Consider the following 26,641-nt stretch of genomic DNA (forward strand, 5'->3'; position numbering starts at 1 on the left):
GGAATGAATGAATGAATGAATGAATGAATGAATGAATGAAAGAATGAATGAATATCAATCGTTGGTCCCCGCCTGCAGGAAAAGCTTTACAAGTGGTGAAGCAGTGTTGCAGTGTTGCTCTGTCTCTCTTCTTTAGTATCACCCCCCCTCGATCTGACCAATAAATTAAAATAAAAAAAAGTGATCTACTCAATGTTTCAAAGGCTTAATAAAAAGAAAGCTGTGACACCAATATAGTGGAGAAATCATCTCAACCAAGTCATGTAAGCAAATATACATCATGTGTCTCTTACTGGAATCACCTCAGCAAGGCTCAGTATCCTTTCTGTGGTTTCCTGTCTCAAATGCACAACTATATATAACAAGAAGGAAACACTGAACAATTCAAACTGGGGGAACTTCAACAAAAGCACTGCCCTAAACTCTTAAAAAGCATAAATTCTGTGGTCTGTGAGGTGGTGCAGTGGTAAAGCTTTGGACTCTCAAGCATGAGGTTGTGAGTTCGATCCCCGGCAGCACAGAGTGATGTCTGGTTCTTTCTCTCTTCTCCTATCTTTCTCATAAATAAAATCTTAAAAAAAAAAACAACCATAAATTCATTAAACAGTCTTTGAAACTGTTCCAGGTAGACTCAAGGTGGAATGGGGAAGACAGACTGGCAAGTCTGAGACACTGGAGACAAAATGCAAGGCTGCCGCGTATGTCAGTATTTCTGCACTGTTCGAATCTGTCTCTACGCTCATTCTCATAATCCAAGAGAGTGACATGGGAGATGATGGCGGTAAACACCTGGACTTCCAAGCAAGAGGTGCTACTCAACCCTCACCAGCAAATATGCCAGAGTCAATACACTGGCCTCCCCCCTCCCCCAAATGACATGAATCTTTTTCTATTAAGAAAGGAGAGGGGCCGGGTGGTGGTGCACCTTGTTGAGTGCTTATGTTACAATGTACAGGGACCTGGGTTTGAGCCCTCAGTCCCCACCTGCGGGGGGGAAGCTTCATGAGTGGTGAAGCAGGGCTGCAGGTGGCTCTCTCCCTGTCTCCCCCCCATCCCTCTCAATTTCTGGCTGTCTATATCCAATGAACAAGTAAAGATTTAAAAAAATAATAATAGGGAGTTGGGCTGTAGCGCAGCGGGTTAAGCGCAGGTGGCGCAAAGCACAAGGACCAACATAAGTATCCCGGTTCGAACCCCGGCTCCCCACCTGCAGGCGGTGGAGCAGGTCTGCAGGTGTCTGTCTTTCTCTCCTCCTCTCTGTCTTCCCCTCCTCTCTCCATTTCTCTCTGTCCTATCCAACAATGACAACAACAATAATAACTACAACAATAAAACAACAAGGGCAACAAAAGGGAATAAATAAAATAAGAATAATAATAAAAATAAATGAAAGGAGAAAGAGAAATTACTAACTAAGCCCGTGTGCTTTTTTTAAAAAAAGAAAAAATATTTTATTTATTTATTTATTTATTCATGAGAAATTATAAGAAAGAACCAGACATCACTCTGGTACATGTGCTGCTGGGGATTGAACTCAAGAAGCAGGTCTGCAGGTGTCTTTCTTTCCCCCTCTGTCTTCCCCTGCTCTCTCCATTTCTCTCTGTCCTATCCAACAGCAATAACAGTAACAACAATTGTAACAACGAGAAAAAGATCACAGCAATAATGTGTAGAATGCAAGCAATCACTGATGTGGCTAAAGTCCTACGTCAAGCTCTCACTATTCTAGCAGATTTTCTGTGAACGTCAAACTATTCCAAAATAAAAAGTTGGCAAAGTCACGTGTGCTTCTTTTTACTGAATCAGACCTAGTTGACCAGACAGGTCTAGCTTCAGGTTGTTACCTGTTGTGTTTTCCTAAATTCTTCTAAAATCTTTGCTGCCATCTCATAATCTTCTAATAAATGATAAGCAATAGCGTAACCAATCCATGATGCTCTCTGTGCAGGTCGAAGTTGAAGTAACTGATACCTCGTTTCCTTAAGGGGGAAAAACACATTTTCTTAGTTTTACAGGTAAATCAAATATTCCTTTGAAAAGCCTGTGTTATATACCCTGAAATATTTAAGCAGTCAGCAGAACAGCTCACTTGGATTGTGTGCTACTTTGCTGTGTACACGACCCAGGTTCAAGGCCCACCACAGGGAAGAAGCTTCAGTGTTGTGATGTTGGTGCCTCCTCTCTCTCTCTCTCTCTCTCTCTCTCTCTCTCGGAAAAAATTAAGAGGCACAATGAAGACTACAAGGCTGTATTTTTTTTCTTAAAAGATTGAGCTGTCTTTTTATTTTCCAATTCATTTAGCTCTAAGAAGAAACCGGATAGAAAAAGATTTATTAAAAAATTCTTTAAGTCAATAAATGAAGACCTGTTAAGTGTCCAGCTACGAAATTAAGAGTGATAGAAAACTCACTAGGTAAGATTTTAAGGGGGCAGACAGTGGCACACCTGGTAGAGTGCACAAGTTACAATGCACAAGGACCCGCCCAGGTTCAAGTCCCCTGACCCCAAGTGAAGGGGGGAATCTCATGAGAAGTGAAGCAGTGCTATGACGCCTCTCTTTACCTCCCTCTTATCTTCCCTGTTTCTAAGTCTCTATCCAAAAAAATGAAATAAGTAAGAGATAAAGAAAAGGAGGGAACAGTACCCAGAGGGGGGAGAGAGAGAGAGAATAAAAAAGTTTTAAAAAGCACTTTTCCTTACCCTGTAACCCTCAAGATCTCGCATTTGAATCTGTAGTAAAGAAAGGTCCCTTAAGATTTGAAGATTGTCTTTGTCCCATTTTAGTGCGTTTCTGTAACACTTAATGGCTTCATCGTATTTCTTGTCTGACCTCTGGAGAAGGCCATACACATGCCAACCTAAAAGACTCAGTTAAGGATACACCTACAAGTCAAGCAACAACACTCCAACGTTTCTTCAGAACTCACAGATCTGCAGCTATTTACAAAATGACCCGTCTGGGTCGATCGCAGGTGTAGTACCTGGGCACCACCACTAGCCAGAGCTGAGCAGTACTGAGAAGAAAAAGGAGCATAAGCGCCCTGGAAATAGCTTGCTCAACAGTGTGCCCCTTTGCCATGTGCATGGACCAGGCTTGAGTCCAGCCCCCACCACCTTGAAGAAAGTTCCAGTGCTGAGGTCTCTTTCACTCTTTCTTAGAAAAAAAGAAACAAGTTTCTCTTAACTTCCAAAATTCCAAGACTAGCAAAACAGATTAAAAGTAAGAAGGTGAGGAGTCGGGCAGTAGCACAGTGGGTTAAGCGCACATGGGGAGTCGGGCAGTATAGCACAGCGGGTTAAGCGCACATGGAGTGAAGAGAAAGGACCGGCGTGAGGATCCCGGTTCGAGCCCCCGGCTCCCCACCTGCAGGGGAATCACTTCACAGGTGGTGAAGCAGGTCTGCAGGTGTCTGTCTTTCCCTCTCTCTGCCCCCCCCCCCATTTCTCTGTCCTATCCAATGACAGCAACAACAATAACCATAACCACAACAACGATAAAACAAGGGCAACAAAGGGGGGGGAATGGTCTCCAAGAGCAGTGGATTCATGGTGCAGGCACTGAGCCCCAGCAATAATCCTGGAGGCAAAAAACAATTAAATAATTAAGAAGGTGGGGGAGTCAGGCAGTAGTGCAGCGGGTTAAATGCAGGTGGCACAAAGAACAAGGATCAGCCTAAGGATCCCGATTCGAGCCCCCAGCTCCCCACCCACAGGGGAATCATTTCACGGGTGGTGAAGCAGGGCTGCAGGTATCTCTCTATCTCTCACCTTCTCTATCGCCCCCTCCCTCTCAAGCTCTGGCTATCTCTATCCAATAAATATTATTTATTTATTGGTGGCACAACTGGTTGAGTGCACATGTTGCAATGCAAAAGGACCCGGGTTTGAGAAGTCTCCAACTGCATAGGGAAAGCTTTGCGAGTGAAGCAGGGCTGCAGGTGTCTCTCTGTCTCTCGCCTTCTCTATCGCCCCCACCTCTCAAGTTCTGGCTGTCTCTAGCCAACAAATATTTTTTTTTAAAAAAAAAGTAAAAAAAAAAAAAATCATTAAAAAATAAATAAATAAGAAGGTGGGGGCTGGGTGGTAGCACAGCAGGTTAAGTGCACATGATGCAAAGTACAAGAACCAGCATAAGGATCCTGGTTGGATCCCCCGGCTCTCCACTTGCAGGGGAGTGGCTTCATGAGTGGTAAAGCAGGTCTGCAGGTATCTCTCTTTCTCCATCTTCCCCCTTCCTCTCTTGATTTCTCTGTCTTATCCAACATCAACAGTAATAACAATAACAACAAGGGCAACACAATGGAGAAAATGGTCTCCAGAAGCAGTGGATTCATAGTGTAGGCACCAAGCCCCACCAATAACCCTGGAGGCGGGGGGGGGGGGGGGAAATAAGGTCATTGAAAATAGTGGGAAATGGCACAGCTTTTTGACACAGAAAAATTAAGTCTAGCTTGTCTTGTATGTTTTGTGACCTTAATCAAGTTATTCAATTTTGCTGTTTTCACAATTATAAGGTGTAGATAGTTTTATATAGCAAAACATATTCAGTTTGGTGACTAAATGAAATGGCACATAAATGTGTTCACTGGCTGACACAAAATAAATGCTCAATATAAGGTTAGAAATTATCATTTATGGGAGTCGGGCTGTAGCGCAGCGGGTTAAGCACAGGTCCCGCATAAGGATCCTGGTTCAAGCCCTGGCTCCCCACCTGCAGGGGTGTCGCTTTACAAGCGGTGAAACAGGTCTGCAGGTGTCTATCTTTCTCTCCCCCTCTCTGTCTTCCCCCTCCCCTCTCCATTTCTCTCTGTCCTATCCAACAACAATGACAACAATAATAACTACAACAATAAAACAACAAGGGCAACAAAAGGGAATAAATAAATAAAAATAAATATAAAAATATATATATATAAAGAAATTATCATTTATAGGGCTGGGGAGTCAGCATAATGGTCATGAAAAAAGATACTAGTGCCTGAAGCTCTGAAGTCCGTTTCAATTCCCAGTACCACCATAAACCAGAGCTGAACAGTGCTCTGGTATTTCTCTCCCCACCCCAAAACATTTATAGGATATAGACAGAAATGGAGAGGGGAGGGGGAGAGAGGGAGACAGAGACACCTGTAGCCCTGTCTCACTGCTCGTGAAGCTTGCCCCCTGCAGGTGGGGACCAGGGGCTTGAACCTGGGTCCTAGTGCACTGTAATGTGTGCACTTAACCAGGTGCACCACCACTTGGCCCCTGGTCTTTCTATAGCGCTCTCCCTCTCCCTCTCTCATTAAAATAAAAAGAAACCATTATTTATAGGAAAAAGAGGTAGGATCCTGGACATGGCACAACAGTGGAGTTCTGGCTCTTTCTCTTCTCCCTATTTCAATAATAAACAGAGAAATGTTTACGGTGGGAACAGAGAGCTAGAGAAGCAAAAAGGGTGAGAGTGCAAGAGATCACAGCACACGAGCTTTGTCAGTTAGGTGGGGTCCGGGCTTGAACCTGGACCCAGCACTTGGGAGAGCACTGTACCATCTAAGAGAGCTATCTCACCGGCCCTAAGAAAAACCAAAACAAATTCATGAGCAAGAGAAACCTAGAGCATCGCTCTGGTATATATGGTGCTGGGGAACCAACTTCAAACCTCCTGTTTGCCTGCATCGCCTCAAGGGATGGACAAAACACGCTTTCTTTCTTCTGGCACGTGTATTTGCTGCTAACCCTCAGGTTTCCTTCATCAAATAAAATGTGTCTAGAATAGTAAGACTTAGTTTTATCACAGACTATGTTAAATCTCCTTGTGAAGTGTTTACTGTAGACTGGAGAGTCGGCATAATGGTTATACAAAAAGCCATTCATGCCTGAGGCACCAAAGGTCCCAGGTTTAATCCCCAGCACCAGCATATGCCATGGCCGGTGCGCCGCTATGTTCCATCGCTGGGGAGCCAGAGACGACCCGAACTGCCCCTGCGGCTCCAGACAGACTGTGACCCACATAGTCAACGACTGCCACCTCTCCAGATTCAAAGGAGGTCTCGAAACTTGACATCAGGCTCAACCTGACGCTGTGGACTGGCTACGGAAGAAGGACAAACGCTAGAAGAAGAAGCATAAGCCAGAGCTGACCAGCACTCTGGTAAAATTAATTAAAAATTGACCACACCAAAGTGAGGTCACCTCCATCTCCAAAATGTGGAAACAAAGTCCTTAGCTCGGTTAGGAAGGAGCTGTGTTGGGATTCAAACCTATGTGAAGCATGTGCCAAAGCCTCTGGCCTGTATTTACAGACTATCATCACATCTGTCCTGTAAAGTAGGATCCTGATGAAACATGGAGGATTCAAACTGCTACCTTGGCTTGACACCAAATCTTTATGACATATTTCAGAAAGGATACACACATGACTCTTCAAGTCATTTCTTAAACCTCTACGAACCAATTCGTAAGCTTCTTCCTTTTTTCCCAAACAGTTCAGTGTTAATCCTTTCATAGCCAGGGTTTCTATTTAAAAAAAGAGAGACGATTTCTTTATTACATTTAGCTAACAAATAAAGGTAACCATAAGCCCAAAAACAAATGTTCCATCATCCTAAGAACTTATCATCTAAAAATATGATTACTAGGATTTCTCCAGGTCTACGAAAATAGAAATATTCTGAAAGTTGACAAACCAATTTAAATACTAACTTCAATGTTCTAGGCCTCCATGAGTTTTATCAAGAATAAAATGTTGGGTGGGGTAGATAGTGTAATGGCTATGCAAAGAGACTCTCAGGCCTGATGCTCCAGAGTCCCAGGTTCAATCCCCACATCACCATAAGCCAGAGCTGGGCAATGCTCTGGTAAAATAAATAAATTAATTAATAAAATAAAATAAAATAAAATGTCTTTAGTTGAGCCAAATCTTTTAACAGCTTAGGTAAACTGGCTTATTAAACTCAGTCAGCACACTAGTTCTAGCAGGCTGGCTTTCCTCTGGCATTAATGTGAGCTATAGGAATAAGTTCTAACTGAAACTAGACATGTCACCTTGGTATTACGTTGAAAATGAAATATAAGTCTCTTCTCACAAGAATCAAGGGTAAAAAGCTTCATTCCCGGGGCCAGGTGGTAGGTAGCACATCTGGTTAAGTGCACATTACAATGCCCAAGGACTCAGGTTCAAGCCACCACTCCCCACCTGCAGAGGAAAAGTTTTGCGAGTGGTAAAACAGGGCTGCAGGTGTCTCTCTGGTTCTCTTCCTCTCTACCTCCCACTTCCTTTCAATTTCTGGCTCTCTCTATCCAATAAAGAAAGAAAGAAAGACAATAAAATAGAAAAGAAAAAATTCAAAAGTATTTTTTAAACAATATTGAAAAGTAGTTGAGGGACCTGGAAGTAACAGAACCCAAGTAAATGAAGACAGACAGACAGACACACAAGGCCTCATCTACTTCTTCCTGCAAATAAGTGTGTTACACTTACCTCCATGCTCTGCAAATTTAGGATTAGAAAGGATCTGCTTACAGAACTTCAGTCCATTTCTATACTGTTTGTGTTCATAACATCTCTGTCAAAACAAGAAAGACAAGTCTGAGTTTAGGCCGAAATGCAAACAATAGGAAACTGTGAACTGAGGGCCGGCCCAACAGCTCCCTCCGTACGATGTTCCGAGTGTACTGCTCTCCCACCCGCACTGACACAGGTCACAGTGGGCCCACCCCACTGAAGGAAGCAGCAGAGCTCTGTGTTCTCTTTCCCTCTCTGCCTCTCTGCATCTTAAAACTTAAATGGTTAAATACAACTGAATGACCTCCTAGGTCCCACTAAAATGTCAATTTAGCAGCACAACTACACACGATGAAACACACAAATTAAATATATACAACAGAAAAAAATTAACTGCGCTCACTCCAAAAGATCCAGTAAGTGATGAGAAGTGAGAACTAGAGTGAGTCAAAGTGCTGAAATCATTTAAGACAGAGAGTCCACGATGCAGGCACCTGCCTTGCTGCGCACTCAGCCAGGTTCCAGGCCTGGGGCCACACCGGAGGTGCTCGGGGCACCAGGGCACGCTGGTCCTGGCTCTTCCTCTCTGTTGCTCCAGCAGAATGAAAAAGCAGTTCAGAGCAGTAGAATCATACATGTGTAAAGTCCCAGCTCCACAGAAATAAACGTTAAAAAGAATACAGTATAAATTTAAAGCACTTAGTTTATCTACTAGACGTGAGACGTGCGACAAAGAAGTCGAGCCCCACTACAGTGTACGGCGCTGGGATCCAGCAGGAACCTCAGTGTGGAAGGCTCTACTGGTGGAGTTAAGAGCCCCGGCTAAGAAATTACCTTGTAAAGTTTTCGGGGGGGGGGGGGATGCAGCTCAGTACTAGAGTGCATGCCTCCCCAGGCTCAATCCTGGCATGAGAGCATGATATAAAAGTGAGGTGAGAAATGAACAAATGAATGAATATACACAAACACAGAACAACGAACCAACCAAGTACCTTAGTTTACCAAATGAAAAGCGAAAAACAAATCCTCTCTTTGAATGAGCTATAACAGTACAACAGCACTTTTTATTCTTTATTTCATCACTTCAAAACTCGAATTAAATTTCAGCTGCTAATGACTACTGTGTTTCTGAGCAATGAAATCCGGCAGTGTTGAGTACTAAAGTAATATTCAATGCCATTAATCCAATCACCTCCCATCAATGTGACCTGTAAGAGTAGCTCAGGGGCAGGGGAGATAGCACGACAGTTATGCAAAAAGACTCTCGTGTGTAAGGCCCCAGGTTCAACGTCCCACACTATCATAATCCAGAACAGTACAGGCTTTACTAATAAGTAAGTAAATAAATAAATATCAGTATGCATTTAAAGAAAATTGATCTTAATCTCTTGTTTCCTACAGATTCTACAAAACTAAATCTGGAAGGAAGGCTTTGTGACAGTAGTTTGAATACTGTTTTACACAAAGCACAATTTGCATTCAATTCATTTAAAACAGGTCTTGTAAAGTGATACAGTAAGTTCTTCACAGTAGAATCTACAAGTCCACTCTGAAACTTACACTGTCCAGCTCTGGAGAATTCAGAGCTATGGACAGGTTTCCCTTGGTAAGGAATGAAGGTTGTGTGGTAGCTGTCTATTTGCCTACTTGCCATACACGGGCATATGTGAGCTCATAACTGAGCACAATGCTAGAAAACTGTCGCTTATCTTTGATCACCAGTTAAATTTTAAAATATTAACACTGTGTGGTGCCAACAATAAAGCAGGGCTGGAGCAACAGCTCACTTGGGTGTGCTGCCCTGCCGTGTGCAAGAAGCTTCGGTCCTGTGTTCTTTCACTATCGATCTAAACACGCAATGAAATGAAGCAAAATGCTACTGAATGCAGCCAACTTTGTTTTGACTGAATAGGACAGAGACATCAAGGGGGAGTGGGAAATAAAAGGAAGAAAGAGATACCTGCAACCCTGCTTAACTGCTACTGAAGCCCTCCTCCACTTGCAAATGCAGATCAGGGGCTTGAATCCAGATCCTTCACAAGTGTTCAATCAAATGCACTACTGCCTGGCTCTCCAAAGTGAACCGTTTTAATAAATTTTTAAATTCCGTGTGCCAAACGTTGGCATCACATTGTCGAGACTGCTTCCAAATGAACAGGAGTACCTGACACCTGTCAAGTATTAAGCTAGTAGGTATGTGTGAAATCACAGCCTCTGGTCCCTGGACAAGAGACAGCACGTGGCTGTGGGCTCCAAAAGGGAGCAAGCGAATCACGAGAGCCTTTAGCTGTCTAGAGGCATTTTCCAGACCTCAGACTAGGGAGGGGACCCAAACAGAAGGAAGCAGTCTGCCTCTCCTCTACCTCCCCCTTTCCACTCAATTTCTCTCCATCCGAATAAATAAGTCACTACAACGTCTTATTATTAAAAACTTCCAAGGAAACATGGACACAATAAGGCTTCTAAGTTCCAGGTTCAATCCCCTGCCCCCACCAGAAGCCAGAGCTGAGCAGTGCTTTGGTAAAAATAGTAGTAAATTAAAAGCTAAAATGGACATTCTAAGACAGCAAAATACCCCAAAACAAAAAGGTTTTAAACTATCAGACACTGTAATGAATTTGCAGTCTGCAGAAGTTAAAAGTGGCTGCAGTAAACATGAATAAATAAGTGAATGCAGTTGGACAAGCTGTGAAAATCCCAGGAGCGCCAGCAAAGTAGCTCACTTACGCGCTTTGCCACGCCCACAATCTGGATTTGAAACCTGGCCCTTCCTAAGGCACTGGAGAAAGCTTTAGAGAAAGGTGTGGTGGGTCCTTCTCCTTCTGTCTCTCTCTCTCCATCTAACATACCTGAAAAAGTGGTGAAGCCACAGTAATAATAATAATAAAGATAAAATCCCAGAAAACTTGAGCAGAAAGTTCATTATTCTCCAAGTATTTATTACAGGACAAATGAACTATTTATTCCCTACTAGTAAGGACTGCCACAAGCCAAATAAACGAAGCCGTCCTATTAGAAGAGACTGCGCTGTCAGAAAAGTCAAGGCCACTTTCTTCTACGCAAAACTGTCTCATGACTTGTCTAAGTACCCAACAGTAATGCCAAAATAATTCTTAAAGGAGTGAAGCTTGGCTTTATTTTTTTAATGAGAGAGATAGAAATACCAGAGCATTGTTCAGATCTGGCTTATGGTGGTGCAGAGGATTGAGCCTAGGAACTTGGAGCCTCAAGCATAGTCTTCTGCATATCAATTTTGCTGTCTCCCCAGTCCTCAATCTTGGCTTTAAAAGGTAGTTAGTTATCTCATCCCAATGCAACTGTTCTGAAAAACGTTTCCCCAATAAAAAAATTTTTTAAAGCAGCCATGTAAACCAAGGGGTGGGAGCCAAAGATGATAAAGAACGAGTGAAAGGCTGGCGGTGTCAAACCTAGAATGCAGGTACATCGTATTTAAAACATGGGGGGTGTGCGTGTGAATGAATAATCAAATGAATAAAGCATTGCATAATAAAAAGCTACAAAGGCAGCCCAGGAGGTGGTGCAGTGGCTAAGCTGACTCACACATGGCAGAGTGACACTCTGATCCTATGTCTCAATAAATGTGGGGCTGGGTGGTGGCACACCTGGTTGAGCGCATGTTACAATGCTCAAGGACACGGGTTCCAGCCCCCATTCCCCACATGCAGGGGGAAAGTTTCATAAGTTGTGAGGCGGGCTTTTAGGTGTCTCTCTCTCTCCATGCCCCCTTCCTCTCAATTTCTGGCTGTCTATATCTAATAAATAAACAATTAAATTTTAAAAAACACAAGTCAATAGATGTGCTTTAAACAACTGCAAGCAGCAGCTTGGAAGTACAAATCAATCAACAAGCACTCACTAGCTGAACAGGACGGGCTGGGCTTTGGTGGTGCCCATACTGAGCTGGACAGTCGTTCTCCTTCTGTGAAGCAGGAGGGCATGGTGAATGGGCACACAGCCTTCGAAGCCAGACTCCAGAGCTGCAGCTATTTAACATCTTAATTAACGGAAAAAAATCAAACCTTCTATGAAGCTCAACACTTCGGGCTAGGGAGACAGCATGATGGTTATGCAAAGAGACTCCCATGCCTGAGGCTCCAAGGTCCCAGGTTCAGTCCCCAGCACCACCATAAGCCAGAGCTGAGTGGTGCTCTGGTCTCTCTCTCTCTATATATATCCCTCATTAAAATCAATCAATAAATTTAATAAAAAAAAAAAGCTCAACATTGCAACTCAGACGTTCAATAATAGCATGAGGCTAGTTAGTGTACTAGACAACTTAAGGCATGGAACATCTACAGAATCTCACACACACAAATTCTGTTGGTGGTCTGGCAAACAGGTTCAGAGGCAGTGCACCTGCTCCCCTGCCGTGACCCAGGCTTGAGCCCGAGCCTGAGCCCGAGCCCCACGGCACTAGCAGAATCTTCACTGCTATGACGTCTAGCCCTCACTCTATCTCCCTATCTGTCTGCTTGTAATTGAGAATAAGGTGGGGAACATAAAGATTATGCAGAACTGGCCAACTCTCTCCTATTCTTTCTCAATTTTCCCATCTCTATCCAAAATAAGTAAAATTAAAAAAACTTTAAAACCATACAGGTCAAGAAACACAACCAGTAAGATCACCCACACTCGGGTAAGATAACTGAAAATGCTCATTTGGGTATACTGAGTTGTTGGAAGTTATGATGCACTTTTGCATAGAAAAAACTACACCATGACTGTCCCAAAAACCCCAAAATTCTCCAAGACCAGAAGGGTCAGCAGAACTGTCCAAAAGAGCAACGCAAGTGAGTCTCCGTGGTGAGCAAAGCCATGTAACATGAACCAGGAGGCAGCCTCAGAAGGAGAGGCCCTGTGCCAAGAGGAAAGGCTGACACGCAGGGTCAGTGTGAGCAGCAGGTACCAGGGAGTCAAAAGGACGCTGAGGAGACCAAAGGTGGCAGTTTGAGCTGGGCACCACTGTGGAGGAGGAAGTGCGACCTACACAGAAGGAGGAAGTTTCACTTGAAGACTTGAAGGGAAGGAAAACACGGAGAAGCAGAGCCCTGCTAAAGTCGAGCCAAGGCCTGGCCTGCTAGGTTTTGAATCAGGTTTGAAGAAGGCATGCAGAGCCTCTCAGACCAGCAACAACTGGAGGAATTCACACCACTGTACAAGATAATGGAAATTAAAGGGACACTCACAAAATGAAAAGACAGAATGACTTCACCCATAGGAGGAACAAATGCAGCCGGATCAGTGAATTAAAGACAGCAGAACTTGGGGGGAGGGTGGTACAAGGGGCACCTGCAGGGGAGTTGATCCGATGGACTTTTTTTTAAAGTATATTACTTATTGGAGACAAACAGAAATCAAGACAGACGGGAGAGAGAAAACCAGCACTGTTTTACTGCTTGTGAACCCCCCCCCCCCAGGTGGAGATCGGGAACTTGAACCTGGGTCCTTGAACACTGTAGCATGCACACTCTACCAGGTGCAACACAATGCGAACCCTCAAGGGGATTGATCTAGCTCAGTTCTCTATTTCTCTGGGATTGATCTAGCTCAGTTCTCTATTTCTCTGGGATTGATCTAGCTCAGTTCTCTATTTCTCTGGGATTGATCTAGCTCAGTCCTCTATTTCTCTGGGATTGGTCTAGCTCAGTCCTCTATTTCTCTGGGATTGGTCTAGCTCAGTCCTCTATTTCTCTGGGATTGATCTAGCTCAGTCCTCTATTTCTCTGGGATTGATCTAGCTCAGTCCTCTATTTCTCTGGGATTGATCTAGCTCAGTCCTCTATTTCTCTGGGATTGATCTAGCTCAGTCCTCTATTTCTCTGGGATTGATCTAGCTCAGTCCTCTATTTCTCTGGGATTGATCTAGCTCAGTCCTCTATTTCTCTGGGATTGATCTAGCTCAGTCCTCTATTTCTCTGGGATTGATCTAGCTCAGTCCTCTATTTCTCTGGGATTGATCTAGCTCAGTCCTCTATTTCTCTGGGATTGATCTAGCTCAGTCCTCTATTTCTCTGGGATTGATCTAGCTCAGTCCTCTATTTCTCTGGGATTGATCTAGCTCAGTCCTCTATTTCTCTGGGATTGATCTAGCTCAGTCCTCTATTTCTCTGGGATTGATCTAGCTCAGTCCTCTATTTCTCTGGGATTGATCTAGCTCAGTCCTCTATTTCTCTGGGATTGATCTAGCTCAGTCCTCTATTTCTCTGGGATTGATCTAGCTCAGTCCTCTATTTCTCTGGGATTGATCTAGCTCAGTCCTCTATTTCTCTGGGATTGATCTAGCTCAGTCCTCTATTTCTCTGGGATTGATCTAGCTCAGTCCTCTATTTCTCTGGGATTGATCTAGCTCAGTCCTCTATTTCTCTGGGATTGATCTAGCTCAGTCCTCTATTTCTCTGGGATTGATCTAGCTCAGTCCTCTATTTCTCTGGGATTGATCTAGCTCAGTCCTCTATTTCTCTGGGATTGATCTAGCTCAGTCCTCTATTTCTCTGGGATTGATCTAGCTCAGTCCTCTATTTCTCTGGGATTGATCTAGCTCAGTCCTCTATTTCTCTGGGATTGATCTAGCTCAGTCCTCTATTTCTCTGGGATTGATCTAGCTCAGTCCTCTATTTCTCTGGGATTGATCTAGCTCAGTCCTCTATTTCTCTGGGATTGATCTAGCTCAGTTCTCTATTTCTCTGGGATTGATCTAGCTCAGTTCTCTATTTCTCTGGGATTGATCTAGCTCAGTTCTCTATTTAGCTGGCCACCAGGCTGTCGCTGGGGCTCCATGCCTGCACTACAATCTGCTGCTCCAGGGGCTCTTAGTTTACTTTCCTTTCCTTCTTTCCTCTTTCATCTGACAGAACAGAAATCGATAGGGGAGGTGGAGCCAGAAAGAAAGACCCCTACAGACATGCTTCACCACTCATAAAGCATGCCCCTGTGGGTAGGGAGTGGGGGCCTTGAAGCTGGGTCTCTGCACATGGCAATGTGTACACTCAAATCGGGTGCACTACTAGCCAGTCTCCTGCAAATGGACTTTAAATTTTTTTTTTAATTTATTTCTGACAGAAAGATTGAGAGGGAGAGGAGAGGTGGAAGTGGAGGGGGTAGAGAGTGAGAGAAACCTGCAGTGCGCAACCAGGTCCTGGCACTCTATAATGTGGGCGAGTATCAGATGTGTCAGCACCCACCCCTGATGGACTTTGGTGAAGGGCTACTGGTCATCTGGTGGAGTAACACACCTTGAGATGACGCAAACTGTACTTCAGAAACATAGGCTTGTAGCCAAGGTGAACGTAAAAACAAAAGTTATATAAAAGAAAGAAAAAGAGATGAAACAAGAAAAGGGAAAGGGGAGTCGGGCAGTAGTGCAGCTGGTTAAGCACATGTGGCGGGGAGCGCAAGGATGGTGTAAGGATCCTGGTTTGAGCCCCCGGCTCCCCACCTGCAGGGGAGTCGCCTCACAGGCGGTGAAGCAGGTCTACAGGTGTCTGTCTTTCTCTCCCCTCTCTGTCTTCCCCTCCTCTCTCCATTTCTCTCTGTCCTATCCAGCAACAATGACATCAATGACAACAATAATAACTGTAACAACAACAAAAAAGCAACAGGGCAACAAAAAGGAAAATAAATAAATATAAAAAATTAAAAAGGAAAAAAATGTGGTCTGGGAAGTGGCGCGGTGGATAAAGCACTGGACTCTCAAGCATAAGGTCCTGAGTTCAATTCCCGGCAGCACATGTACCAGAGTGATGACTAGTTCTTTCTCCTCCTAGCTTTCTCATGAATAAATAAAATCTTTAAAAAAAAAGGAAAAAAATGGAAAGGAACATTTAAAATACAGTATTTCACTGTAGCAACAAAAGAGGGCATTGCTGAACTTAGACACTGAGAAATCACCCAAAGCTAATTCCAAAAATAGTCTATACTGATGATCCAGTAAAATCCACCACAAAAGACTTAAAGACTTTTAATACATCACAAATAACTTGGACAGGAAGGGAGGAAGGAAAGAAGGGAGGGAGGGAAGGAGAGGAGGGAAAAGATGGAAAAGGAAGGAGACCAGAATACACACCAAACTACTTCCATAGCGTTTTTTCTTAAAAAGAAACTTTTTGACAAATGAAAACATAACAAAAACCCTAAGGGGGGGGGGGGAAGTGTCCCATAACCATTTCACAAATTAAAACAAACACACGCTCAAATAATATACTGAAACGGCAAGACAATTGGGGGCAGATGGTGGCACGCCTGGTTAAGCGCACATGCTACAGTGCGCAAGGACCTGGGTTCAAGCCCCTGGTCCCCACCTGCAGAGGGAAAGTTTCACAAGTGGTGAAGCAGGGCTGCAGGTGTCTCTCTACCTTTCTTTTTTTTTAATAACTTCATTATTTTTTTATATTTATTCCCTTTTGTTGCCCTTGTTTTATTGTTGTAGTTATTATTGTTGTTGTCATTGTTGTTGGATAGGACAGAGAGAAACAGAGAGAGGAGGGGAAGACAGAGAGGGGGAGAGAAAGACAGACACCTGCAGACCTGCTTCACCGCCTGTGAAGCGACTCTCCTGCAGGTGGGGAGCCGGGGTTCAAACCGGGATCCTTATGCCGGTCCTTGTGCTTTGTGCCACCTGCGCTTAACCCGCTGCGCTACAGCCCGACTCCCGTCTCTCTACCTTTCTATCTCCCCCTTCTCAATTTCTGGCTGATTCTATCCGAAAAAAATAAACATAATAATAATAAAAGGCAAGACAGAACTGGCAAAAACAGAAGATTTAACACAGGCATGGGCCAAATCTAATCAACAGAAGACAGACATACAATCATCATGGCCATCACCATGCGCAAGGACCCAGGTTCAAGCCCCCCCCCCTCCACCTACGGGGGGAGCAGTGCTGCAGTTGTCTCTCCTTTTCTGTCTCTCCTCTCTTCCTCTTACCTTCTAGCAAATAAAAGATAAAACATGGTCACTTGGAGTGACAGAACCCTGCAGGCAACAAGCCCCAACAATAACCCTACTGGGGGAAGAGAAAAAAGAAAGAAAGAAAGAAAGAAAGAAAGAAAGAAAGAAAGAAAGAAAGAAAGGAAGAAAGGAAGAAAGAAGGAAGGAAAGAAAGAAAGGAAGGAAGGAAGGAAGGAAGGAAGGAAGGAAGGAAGGAAGAAAGAAAGAGAAGGCTAAATTATCAGATATATGCTCTGAAGAGAGAATACAGAAATAGTACTCAGGTAAATGAAAAAGAAACTGGTGTGAATGGAAGGGGGGAATAAATAAAACAGAGGCAAAGAAAATCCAAAATGAAACAAAGCACTCAAAGCTACAGTTCCTGACTGTAAATATATATCAGCCTGTATTCAGAAACCACATGCCAGGGAATACTTGACAGTAGTAAAACAATTTCAAAAAAAGAGACTAAGACAAAGATAAAATATCAGGTTGATATCAGCAACAGATAGGCAACATAACAGAATATATCTTCAAGACACTAATGTTGTGAGCCAAGGATTTTATAATCAGTCAAGTTGTTTTTCATATACCAAGAACACAGGAAAGCGAGTAAAGATCAAGCACTACTGAGGAATTCACTAGACCATGAGATTTACCTACTGAATGATGACTAAAGAAATTTCAGCAAAAGGTCTGCTGGATATTGGTAATATTATAAAACTAAATCTGAAACAAAGGTAATTTGATTACAGTGGAAGAACAGTACATAAAATGGCATGTTCTCACAAAGTTAAAGTAACTTGAAAATGTCAGGGTGGGAGCTAGGGACAGTGTAATTGTTATGAAGACTTTCATACCTGAGGCACCAAAGGTCCCAAGGTCAATTCCCAGCACCACCACAAGCCAAAACTAAGCAGTGCTCTAGGAATAAATAAACAAATAAAATGTCCATATGTTGCCTGAGAGGTGGCACAGTTCTTCTAGCGTTTGCCCTTCTTCCGTAGCCAGTCAACAGCGTCAGGTTGAGCCTGATGTCAAGTTTCAAGACCTCCTTTGAATCTGGAGAGGTGGCAGTCGTTGACTATGTGGGTCATAGTCTGTCTGGAGCCACAGGGGCAGTTCGGGTCGTCTCTGGCTCCCCGGCCACGGCCTGTTCGATAGCGATTGAGGAGGGCCCGATCATAACGTGCTAGGTCAAAGCCGGGTTGACACTTGCAGGGGTCTGTGATGAGGTGCTTGTTCTTGACCTCAGCTGACTGCCAACTCTGTTTCCAAGAGTCTGGAGCAGAGAAGTTCAGTGTAGGCGTAGGGGACCAGATTGGGTGACAAGACGTCAAGCGTTGGACAGGGTGGGCGAAGATATCCGCGTATATTGGCAGGTCCGGTCGAGCGTAGACGTGGGAAATGAACTTAGATGATGCCGCATCCCGACGAATATCTGGCGGGGCGATGTGGCTAAGAACTGGCAGCCATGGAACCGGGGTGGAACGGATGGTTCCAGAAATGATCCTCATGGAGGAATATAATTTGGAATCGACCAAGTGGACATGGGGGCTACGGAACCATCCTGGGGCACAGTATTCTGCAGTGGAATAGCATAATGCCGGAGAGGATGACCGTAGTGTGGAAGCGCTCGTGCCCCATGAGGAGCTGGGTGCATCTGGGTGACAAGTCTAGCAGATGGAGACTTGTCTCAAGTGGCCTCCCCCAGGGCTCTGTTCTGGCTCCTACGCTATTTAATATTTACATCAGTGACCTCCCAGAAACTTCTTCAAGGAAGTTCATCTACGCCGATGACATCTGCTGTGCAACTCAGGCATCCAAGTTCGACATCCTCGAGGAAACACTCACGAAAGACATGTCTCTGATATCTGATGACTGTAAAAAATGGCGACTAATCCCTAGCACTGCAAAAACGGTATCATCTGTTTTCCATCTATACCATGCCTCGGCCTCGCGTGAGCTTAATGTGCAGCTTGGCGATACGAGAATCCGGCATGAAGCCCAGCCAGTCTATCTTGGCGTTACTCTCGATCGCACTCTGTCATTTCACGAACATCTCATAAAAACTGCAGCAAAGGTGGGCGCGAGGAACAACATCATTGCAAGACTGGTGGCACAGTGATAGATCCCAAATACTGAATATACTAGAGTAATGCTCTGATGTTCTAAGGAGATAAAACAATTTTTATTTATTTAATCTTTTTAAAGTTTCTTTATATTTATTTTCCTTTTTGTTGCCCTTGGTTTTTTTTAAATATTTATTTTATTTATTTATTCCCTCTTGTTGCCCTTGTTGTTTTATTGTTGTAGTTATTATTGTTGTCGTAGTTGTTGGACAGGACAGAGAGAAATGGAGAGAGGAGGGGAAGACAGAGGAGGAGAGAAAGACAGACACCTGCAGACCTGCTTCACCGCCTGTGAAGCGACTCCCCTGCAGGTGGGGAGCCGGGGGTTCGAACCGGGATCTTCATGCCGGTCCTTGTGCTTTGCGCCACCTGCGCTTAACCCGCTGCGCTACCGCCCGACTCCCACCCTTGGTTTTTTTAAATTGTTGTTATTGATGTCGTTGTTAAATAGGACCGTGAGAAATGGAGGTGGGAGAAGGAAGAGGGGAGAGAAAGGCACCTGCAGACCTGCTTCACTGCCTGGGAAGCGGCTTGAACCAGAATTCTTTTTTTTTTATTTATTTATTCACTTTCATTGCCCTTATTTTCTTGTTGTTGTTATTGATGTCGTTGTTGTTAGACAGGACAGAGAGAAAAATGGAGAGAGGAGGGGAAGACAGAGAGGGGGAGAGAAAGACAGACACCTGCAGACCTGCTTCACCGCCTGTGAAGCGACTCCCCTGCAGGTGGGGAGCCGAGTGCTCCAACCAGGATCCTTGCTCAGGTCCTTGCACTTTGCGCCACATGCTCTTAACCTGAGGCGCTACCGCCCGGCTCCCTGAACCAGAATTCTTAAGCCGGTCCTTGTGCTTTGTGCCATGTGCGCTTAACCTGCTGCACTACCATGGGACTCTCACTTTTTTTTTTTTTAATCAAGCAAGATGGTATAAAGGCTAGAACTCTGGATTTAGAAGAGTTCGATCCCTGCTGTCCCATGTGCCAGCATGATTCACTGCTTCTTTTTCCTCTATCATTAATTAGTAAGCAAATCTAAATAAATGTCAGAAGAAAAGAGGTGGGGAAAAGCTGAGGAAGTTCATTCACTGAATCACACAGGAAAACGCAATCCAATGGTTAAAGTTGGCATGTTGAGTGGTAGAAGATAAGGGGGATACAATGACAAGCAGAATTGTTTTTGAAGGTATAAACAGAAAGACAATTGACTAGAACAGAAATGTAAGCCTTCCCAGATGTCAAAAAATAAACAAAGGAGATTTTTTTTTTTTGCCTCCAGGGTTGTCGCTGGGGCTCAGTGCCTGCACTACAAGTCCACTGCTCCTGGAGGCCATTTTTTTCCTTTTGTTGCCCTTGTTGTTTATCGTTATTATTACGGTCGTTGTTGTTGAATAAAGAAAAAGAAATTGAGAGAAGACAGAGAGGAGGAGAGAAAGATAAACAAGATAAACACCTGCAGACCTGGTCCACCACTTGTGAAACACCCCCCCCCCCCCGTGCAGGTAGGGAGGAGGGGGCCTCGAACTGGGATCCTTATGCCGGTCCTTGCACTTTGCACCATGTGCGCTTAACCCACTGAGCTACCTACCACCCAACCCCCAAAGATGAGTTTTTTTTGTTATTTATATTTATTTATGTTCCCTTTTGTTGCCCTTGTTTTTTATTGTTGTAGTTATTGTTGTTGTTACTGATATCGTTGTTGTCTGATAGGACAGAGAGAAATAGAGAGAGGAGGGGAAGACAGAGAGGGGGAGAGAAAGACAGACACCTGCAGACCTGCTTCACCTCCTGTGAAGCGACTCCCCTACAGGTGGGGAGCCCGGGTCGAACTGGAATCCTTAGGCCAGTCCTTGCGCTTTGCACCACGTGAGCTTAACCCACTGTGCTACCGCCCAACTCCTGAGATTTTTTTTTAAAAAATATTTATTTATGCCCTTTTGTTTTATTGTTGTAGTTATTATTGTTGTTATTGATGTTGTCACTTTTGAATAGAACAGAGAAATGGAGAGAGGAGGGGAAGACAGAGAGGGGCAGAGCAAAACAGACACCTGCAGACTTGCTTCATCGCTTGTGAAGCGACTCCCTTGCAGGTGGGGAGCCGGAGCTTGAACCAGGATCCTTACACCAATCCTTGAGCTTTGCGCCACCTGCGCTTAACTACGGCCGACTCCCCAAAGATGGGATTTTTTTTAATATTCATTATTTATATATTCTTTTTTTGTTGCTCTTGTTGTTTTATTGTTGTAGTTACTGATGTTGTTGCATAGGACAGAGAGGGATGGAGAGAGGAGGGAACCAGGATCCTTACACCGATCCTTGAGCTTTGCGCCACCTGCGCTTAACTACGGCCGACTCCCCAAAGATGGGATTTTTTTTAATATTCATTATTTATATATTCCTTTTTTTGTTGCTCTTGTTGTTTTATTGTTGTAGTTACTGATGTTGTTGCATAGGACAGAGAGGGATGGAGAGAGGAGGGGAAGACAGAGAGGGGAAGAGAAAGACACCTGCAGACCTGCCTCACCGCCTGTGAAGCGACTCCCCTGCAGGTGGGGAGCTGGAGGCTCCAACAGGGATCCTTACGCCGGTCCTCGTGCTTTGTGCCACGTGCACTTGACCCGCTGCAAAGATGAGATCTTAACACACTCCACTACAACAGTGAGCACTTGCATACACGGTTTATCCTTCATACATCTCACCGCCTGATTTGGGAGGTAGGTCAAAAAAGGACCGCTTTTCTCTTCTTAATGAGATCTGCAATCTCCTGAGATTTAACTCTTTAAAAAAGCAAAGCATCATAGAGTAAAACAGAATAGGAGTCAAATCCCAGCGAACCTTTATTTCTTAATTGTTCCTTTGATAGAGTGAAACATATATATATATATATATATATATATATATAGAGAGAGAGAGAGAGAGAGAGAGAGAGAGAAAACACATACAGCACTTCTCCAGCACCTGTGAAGCTTCCCCCTGTAGAAGAAGGATGGGGACCTGAACCAAGGTCCTTGCATGTGCTACTGTGGTGTGTGCACTCTACCAGGGAGCCACCACATAGCCCAGAACTTTTTTTTTTAAAGATTTATTAATTAACAAAAGACAAAATTAGTGTTATCACCCTGGCAAATGCTATGCCAGAGATCAAATTTGGGAGCTGGGGCTGAAGTCCACCAAGAGTTCTAGCAAAGAAACATTCACATTCTAAGCACAAGTTTCCTTAGTGGCTGTGCTGTACTAAGATGACAAAGAATGTGACATTATCTCAGGAACAAAATGCAAGAACTTCTCTGAGCTGAGCACCATCTGGTGTCTCTTATTAAAATAAAGTAAGGGAGTTGGGTGGTAGCGCAGCGGGTTAAGCGCATGTGGTGCAAAGCGCTAGGACCAGCGTTAAGGACCAGCTCCCAGCTCCCCACCTGCAGGGGAGTCACTTCACAGGCGGTGAAGCAGGTCTGCAGGTGTCTATCTTTCTCTCCCCTTCTGTCTTCCCCTCCTCTCTACTTTTCTGTCTTATCCAGCAACGACCTTAATAACAACTATAATAATAATAACCACAATGATAAAATAAGGGCAACAAAATGGGGAAAAAAAAAATAGCCTCCAGGAGCAGTGGATTTGTGGTGCAGGCACCGAATCCCAGCAATAACTCTGGAGGAAAAAAAAAGCCTTCCACACCCAAAGGTTTTTTACGTTTTAAAAACTCTTCATGCCGTCAGCACTAACAACTGACATTCTTTTCAGAGTCATTTCCCACTAAGAATCTAAGTTCTAACTTTTCAGGAGTTTTTACTTACAAATACAAAGCAAAGTGTAGTTAGATGTGAATGCTGATGGCTAGTTAGGAGCACTGAGAGTTGAGTGGCTTGCTCTGCTACCTGCTGTCCTTAAACACCTTTCCAAATGCCAAGGATTCAACTCAATTTCAAATGTTCTGAAAAAAACACAAAGCAACTGGTAGTACACAGCGTTCCCGTCACCTTCATATTCCCATCTCCCAGTATCTTGTGCCAAGATCCACATTCCTGACTGAATCATAATCAGTCATAGAACTTTATGAAGACACAGACGACAGGGCTTAGCAGGCTCAACAAGCACCCTCAATTCAGATGCCATTTCTACCACCAATGCAAAAATAATCAAAACAAAGAAGTTCTCGTGTGTCTGATGAGAGCAAGACCTTACAAACTAATACGTATGATGATTCATTCATAAGAGAAACTTCCACGGTCTCACGGGTAATTCAGGTTCTGCTTGATAGCCTACAGTTACCTCATAATTCCGTGCTCTACAAAGCCAAGGCCCAGTGCGACTCCTTTCTGCAAACATTTTCATGCAAACACACAAACAAGAACTTTCTCTACTGCTCTGCTCACTGTTTTAACATTCATTTCATTCAACAAATGTTTATCAGGCATTGTACACTATTTTAGCCAATAAAAATGCAACTAACAGAAAAATTCCTATAGTTATTGTCGAAGGAACATGGTAAACAATTACAAACACACAGGTGATGATATGGAGAAAATAAAGCAAGGGAACAAAGCAAAAGGCTGGCAGGAGGAGGACTGCTCTGGGTCCAGGAAAATCCCTACTAACAATCAGAGGACATGAGGGCAGGAATCTAGAAGACAAGAAGCCATGTGCGTATCTGGGCTAGAAAATTCTGAACAAATTGTTCTTTGCATATGACCACTTCTGTGACCTACATTTCTATAGCCAAAAACACCTTTATGAACAATGCTCTGTGAGAACTACATTATCAAAAGCAGTAGTAAAGGAAGTAAGAATGCACACTAAGCAAAGTGATCCCTTTCTTCAGTTAGAGCCTCGAGCAGCAGTCTCACAGGGCACTATTTCACCTCTACAGAAACCAACTTAACCAATGCTTCAAAGAACAGAACGGAAACTATTATCATCAAGTAGCTTAGCCCTGCAGGGGGGTCGCTTCACAAGCAGTGAAGCAGGCATGCAGTTGTCTCTTCTTTCTCCTTCTGTGTCTCCCCATCTCTCTCAATTTCCCTGTCCCATCCACTAAAATGGAATAATGGCCACTAGGAGCAGTAGATTCGGAGAGCTAGCACCGAGCCCCAGCAATAACCCTGGTGGCAATAAACAAACAAATAAATAAAATAAATAAATGAAAGTAACTTAGTGTAATCCCCAGAAAAATTCCAGGTTAGCAAGACTTCAAAAAGGCTCAGCTTGTTTGCTTTTCCAAAAATGCAATGCTGTCTTATCTACCGTGTTAAAAATACAACTGAAAGGGGTCGGGCAGTAGCAAAGCGGGTTAAGGGCACATGGCACAAAAAAAAAAAAAAAAAAAAGGGCACATGGCACAAAGTGCAAGGACCTGCCCCCAGCTCCCCACCTGCAAGGAGGTCTCCTCACAAGTGGTGAAGCAGGTCTGCAGGTGTCTTATCTTTCTCTCTCTGTCTTCCCTTCCTCTCTCCATTCTCTCTGTCCTATCCAACAATGACATCAGTAACAACAACAACAATAATAACCACAACAATAAAACAAGGGCAACAAGAGGAGAAAAATAAAATAAAGTAAAATAAAATGAAAAAAAAGACAACTGAGGCAACCCGAGAGATGGCACAACAGATAAACACTGGACTCTGAAGTGTGGGGTCCAGAGTTTGACCCCTAGTATTGCATATTCCAGAGCACCGTTCTGGTTCAACCCTCCACCCTCCCCCATTAAGTAACTAAATGCATCTTTTAAATTTTGAAAAAAAATTACCTTTAAAGTTAAGTGAAAACATAGGCTTATTCATTCAGTCATACTAGCCCCCATTCCAGGAAGAATTTTAAAAAGAATAAAGTAGGGACCTGGTGGTGAGCACCTGGCAGAGCGTGTTACAATGCTCAAGGGCCAGGGTTCAAGCCCCATCCCCACCTACAGATGGAAGCTTCATGAGTGGTAACGCAGTGTTCCAGGTAGCTCTCTCTCTTCCAATCCCTCCTTCCCGTTTCAACTTCTCTGTCTCCATCCAATAAATAAGTAGAATACTTTTTAAATGAAGTTTAAGAAAGAACTTGCCACATATCATATTGTTTTCCTCCACAAACACTTCATAGCAAAAAAAAAAAAAAAAAGATTTTCTTACTTCTCATAAAGTCTGTACAGGTGTTTTAAAAGTATTGTGTGGATTTTATAAGTTTATATGTACTTTATAGCAAAACTGTGCTTTACTGTTTAATATATTTTAAAGCAATTCAAAGCAGTTGAAAACTTTAGTTTCCATTTTCCCCCTTGTTCTACTCTAAACAGGCAGTACAGGCAAAGTCCACTAAAAGCAGCATCAAGGTTCTCTTCCACACTTGGTATATAACTAGTGCCCAGACAGGAACTTCAGTCTGATCAGATATGTGCATGTGGATATCTATCTACCTGTTAGCAGTCCTTAGTCTAGGTCAGGGAGACAGCTCAACTTGTTAGAGCACACTGCTAGTTAAGTATGCCCGAGGTCCTAAGGTCCCAGGTTCAATCTCCTATACCACCCTAAACCAGAGCCAAGCAGTACTCTGGTCTATTTCTCCTTCTGTTTCATTAAAATACATAGTTAAAAAAAAAAAAAAAACACCCTTACTCTTAATTACACCTGCAACTAAATCCAATCAAAGTACTAACTGTCATAAAAAGTCCAGGTTCAGGAGTCGGTGGTAGCGCAGCTGGTTAAGCGCAGGTGGCGCAAAACGCAGGGACCAGCTTAAGGATCCCGGTTTGAGCCCCGGCTCCCCACCTGCTGGGGAGTCGCCTCAAGGGCGGTGAAGCAGGTCTGCAGGTGTCTGTCTTTCTCTCCCCCGTCTCCCCCTTCTCTCTCCATTTCTCTGTCCTATCTAACAACAACATATATAACAACAATAATAACTACAACAATAAAAAACAAGGGCAACAAAAGGGAAAATAAATTATAAATAAATATATTATAAAAAAGTCCAGGTTTAGGGGCCAGGCGGTGGTACACCTGGCCCCCACCTGCAGGGGGAAACTTCACAAGTGGTGAAGCAGGGCTGCAGCTGTCTCTTTCTTTATTTCCCCTTCTCTTCTCAATCTCTCTATGCAATAACAAATAAGAATAAATGTTAAAAAATAATAATAATAATCCAGGTTCACTGCTAGACGTCACCAAGAGACAGCCAGAGCTGCACTCTGATTCAAGTCTTTAATTGTGCCCAGTACTTTCTCTACAGAAACAAGCCACCTCACAATGGTAGCCATCTAAGATCTTCTCCCACAATACAGATGATTACGGGGAAGGCGTGGTGGGGTCAGAAGAGACACCTCAACCGGCGGAGCGTGAGACTTGATGCCTGAGCCTCTGTCAGATCCCGAGCACGTACCAGAATGTTGTTCTGTGCTGGCTCATTCTCATTCTCTCATTCTCTCATTCTCTCTCTCTCTCTCTCTCTCTCTCTCTCATGAAATAAAGAAATTATCTTTTTTTCTCTTTGGATCTTCACAAGAAAAGAGACAGAGAAGGAGAACCAGACTGTTGCTCTGGTACATGCAATACTGAAATAGGACTGGAGACCTCATGCTTTTAAATCTAGAATTCTACCACTGAGCCATCTTTATTAAAGAGAGAAGAGGAGGAGGGGAGAGGGAGGAAGAGGGAGTGGGGTCTAAGTGTCCTTAAAAATGCTAAAGATATCATTTCCTTAGTAGAAGGCCTCCACCTTGAGACATCTGGGGAATTCATAAAGGACCCTAAAAGTGGGCTGGCACACCGGGTTAGGCACACAGTGCAAAGCGCAAGATGAGCGCCAGGGAGCCTAGTTCAAGCGCGCGCACTCCCAGCTCCCGCCTGCAGGGGTCTCTTCACAGGCGGTGACGCAGGGCTGCCGGTGTCTACCTTTCTCCACCTTCCTCTCCCCAGTCTCAATTTCTCTCTGTCCTATCCAACAGCAGCAGCCACAGCAATGGGGGGAAAATGGCCACCAGGAGCAGTGGACTCGTAATGCAGGCACTGAGCCCCAATGATAATCCTGGAGACAAAATAAAGAAATAAAGGACTCTAAAAGCGCAGTAACTGGGCACTATAGATCAGCCTGTTAAAGCACCAACTTGCATGCCTGTGGC

At 43.9% G+C, this 26,641-nt stretch overlaps 1 protein-coding gene across 3 annotated transcripts in view; it reads right to left on the reverse strand.

The window, feature by feature from the left end:
- Nucleotides 1-26,641, reverse strand: part of NAA15 (N-alpha-acetyltransferase 15, NatA auxiliary subunit) — a 60,678-nt gene that overhangs the window by 28,807 nt on the left and 5,230 nt on the right. For all 3 annotated transcript variants that reach the window (XM_007523754.3, XM_016188438.2, XM_060179065.1), the window contains exons 2-5: nucleotides 7,460-7,544; nucleotides 6,391-6,495; nucleotides 2,701-2,858; nucleotides 1,845-1,979 (exon numbers count right to left, since the gene is read on the reverse strand). In XM_007523754.3, coding sequence (XP_007523816.1) covers nucleotides 1,845-1,979; nucleotides 2,701-2,858; nucleotides 6,391-6,495; nucleotides 7,460-7,544 — 483 coding nt within the window. The remainder of the gene's footprint in view (nucleotides 1-1,844; nucleotides 1,980-2,700; nucleotides 2,859-6,390; nucleotides 6,496-7,459; nucleotides 7,545-26,641) is intronic.

This window comes from Erinaceus europaeus, chromosome 19 (genome assembly GCF_950295315.1).
Source record: "Erinaceus europaeus chromosome 19, mEriEur2.1, whole genome shotgun sequence".
In the NCBI taxonomy this organism is placed as follows: Eukaryota; Metazoa; Chordata; class Mammalia; order Eulipotyphla; family Erinaceidae; genus Erinaceus; species Erinaceus europaeus.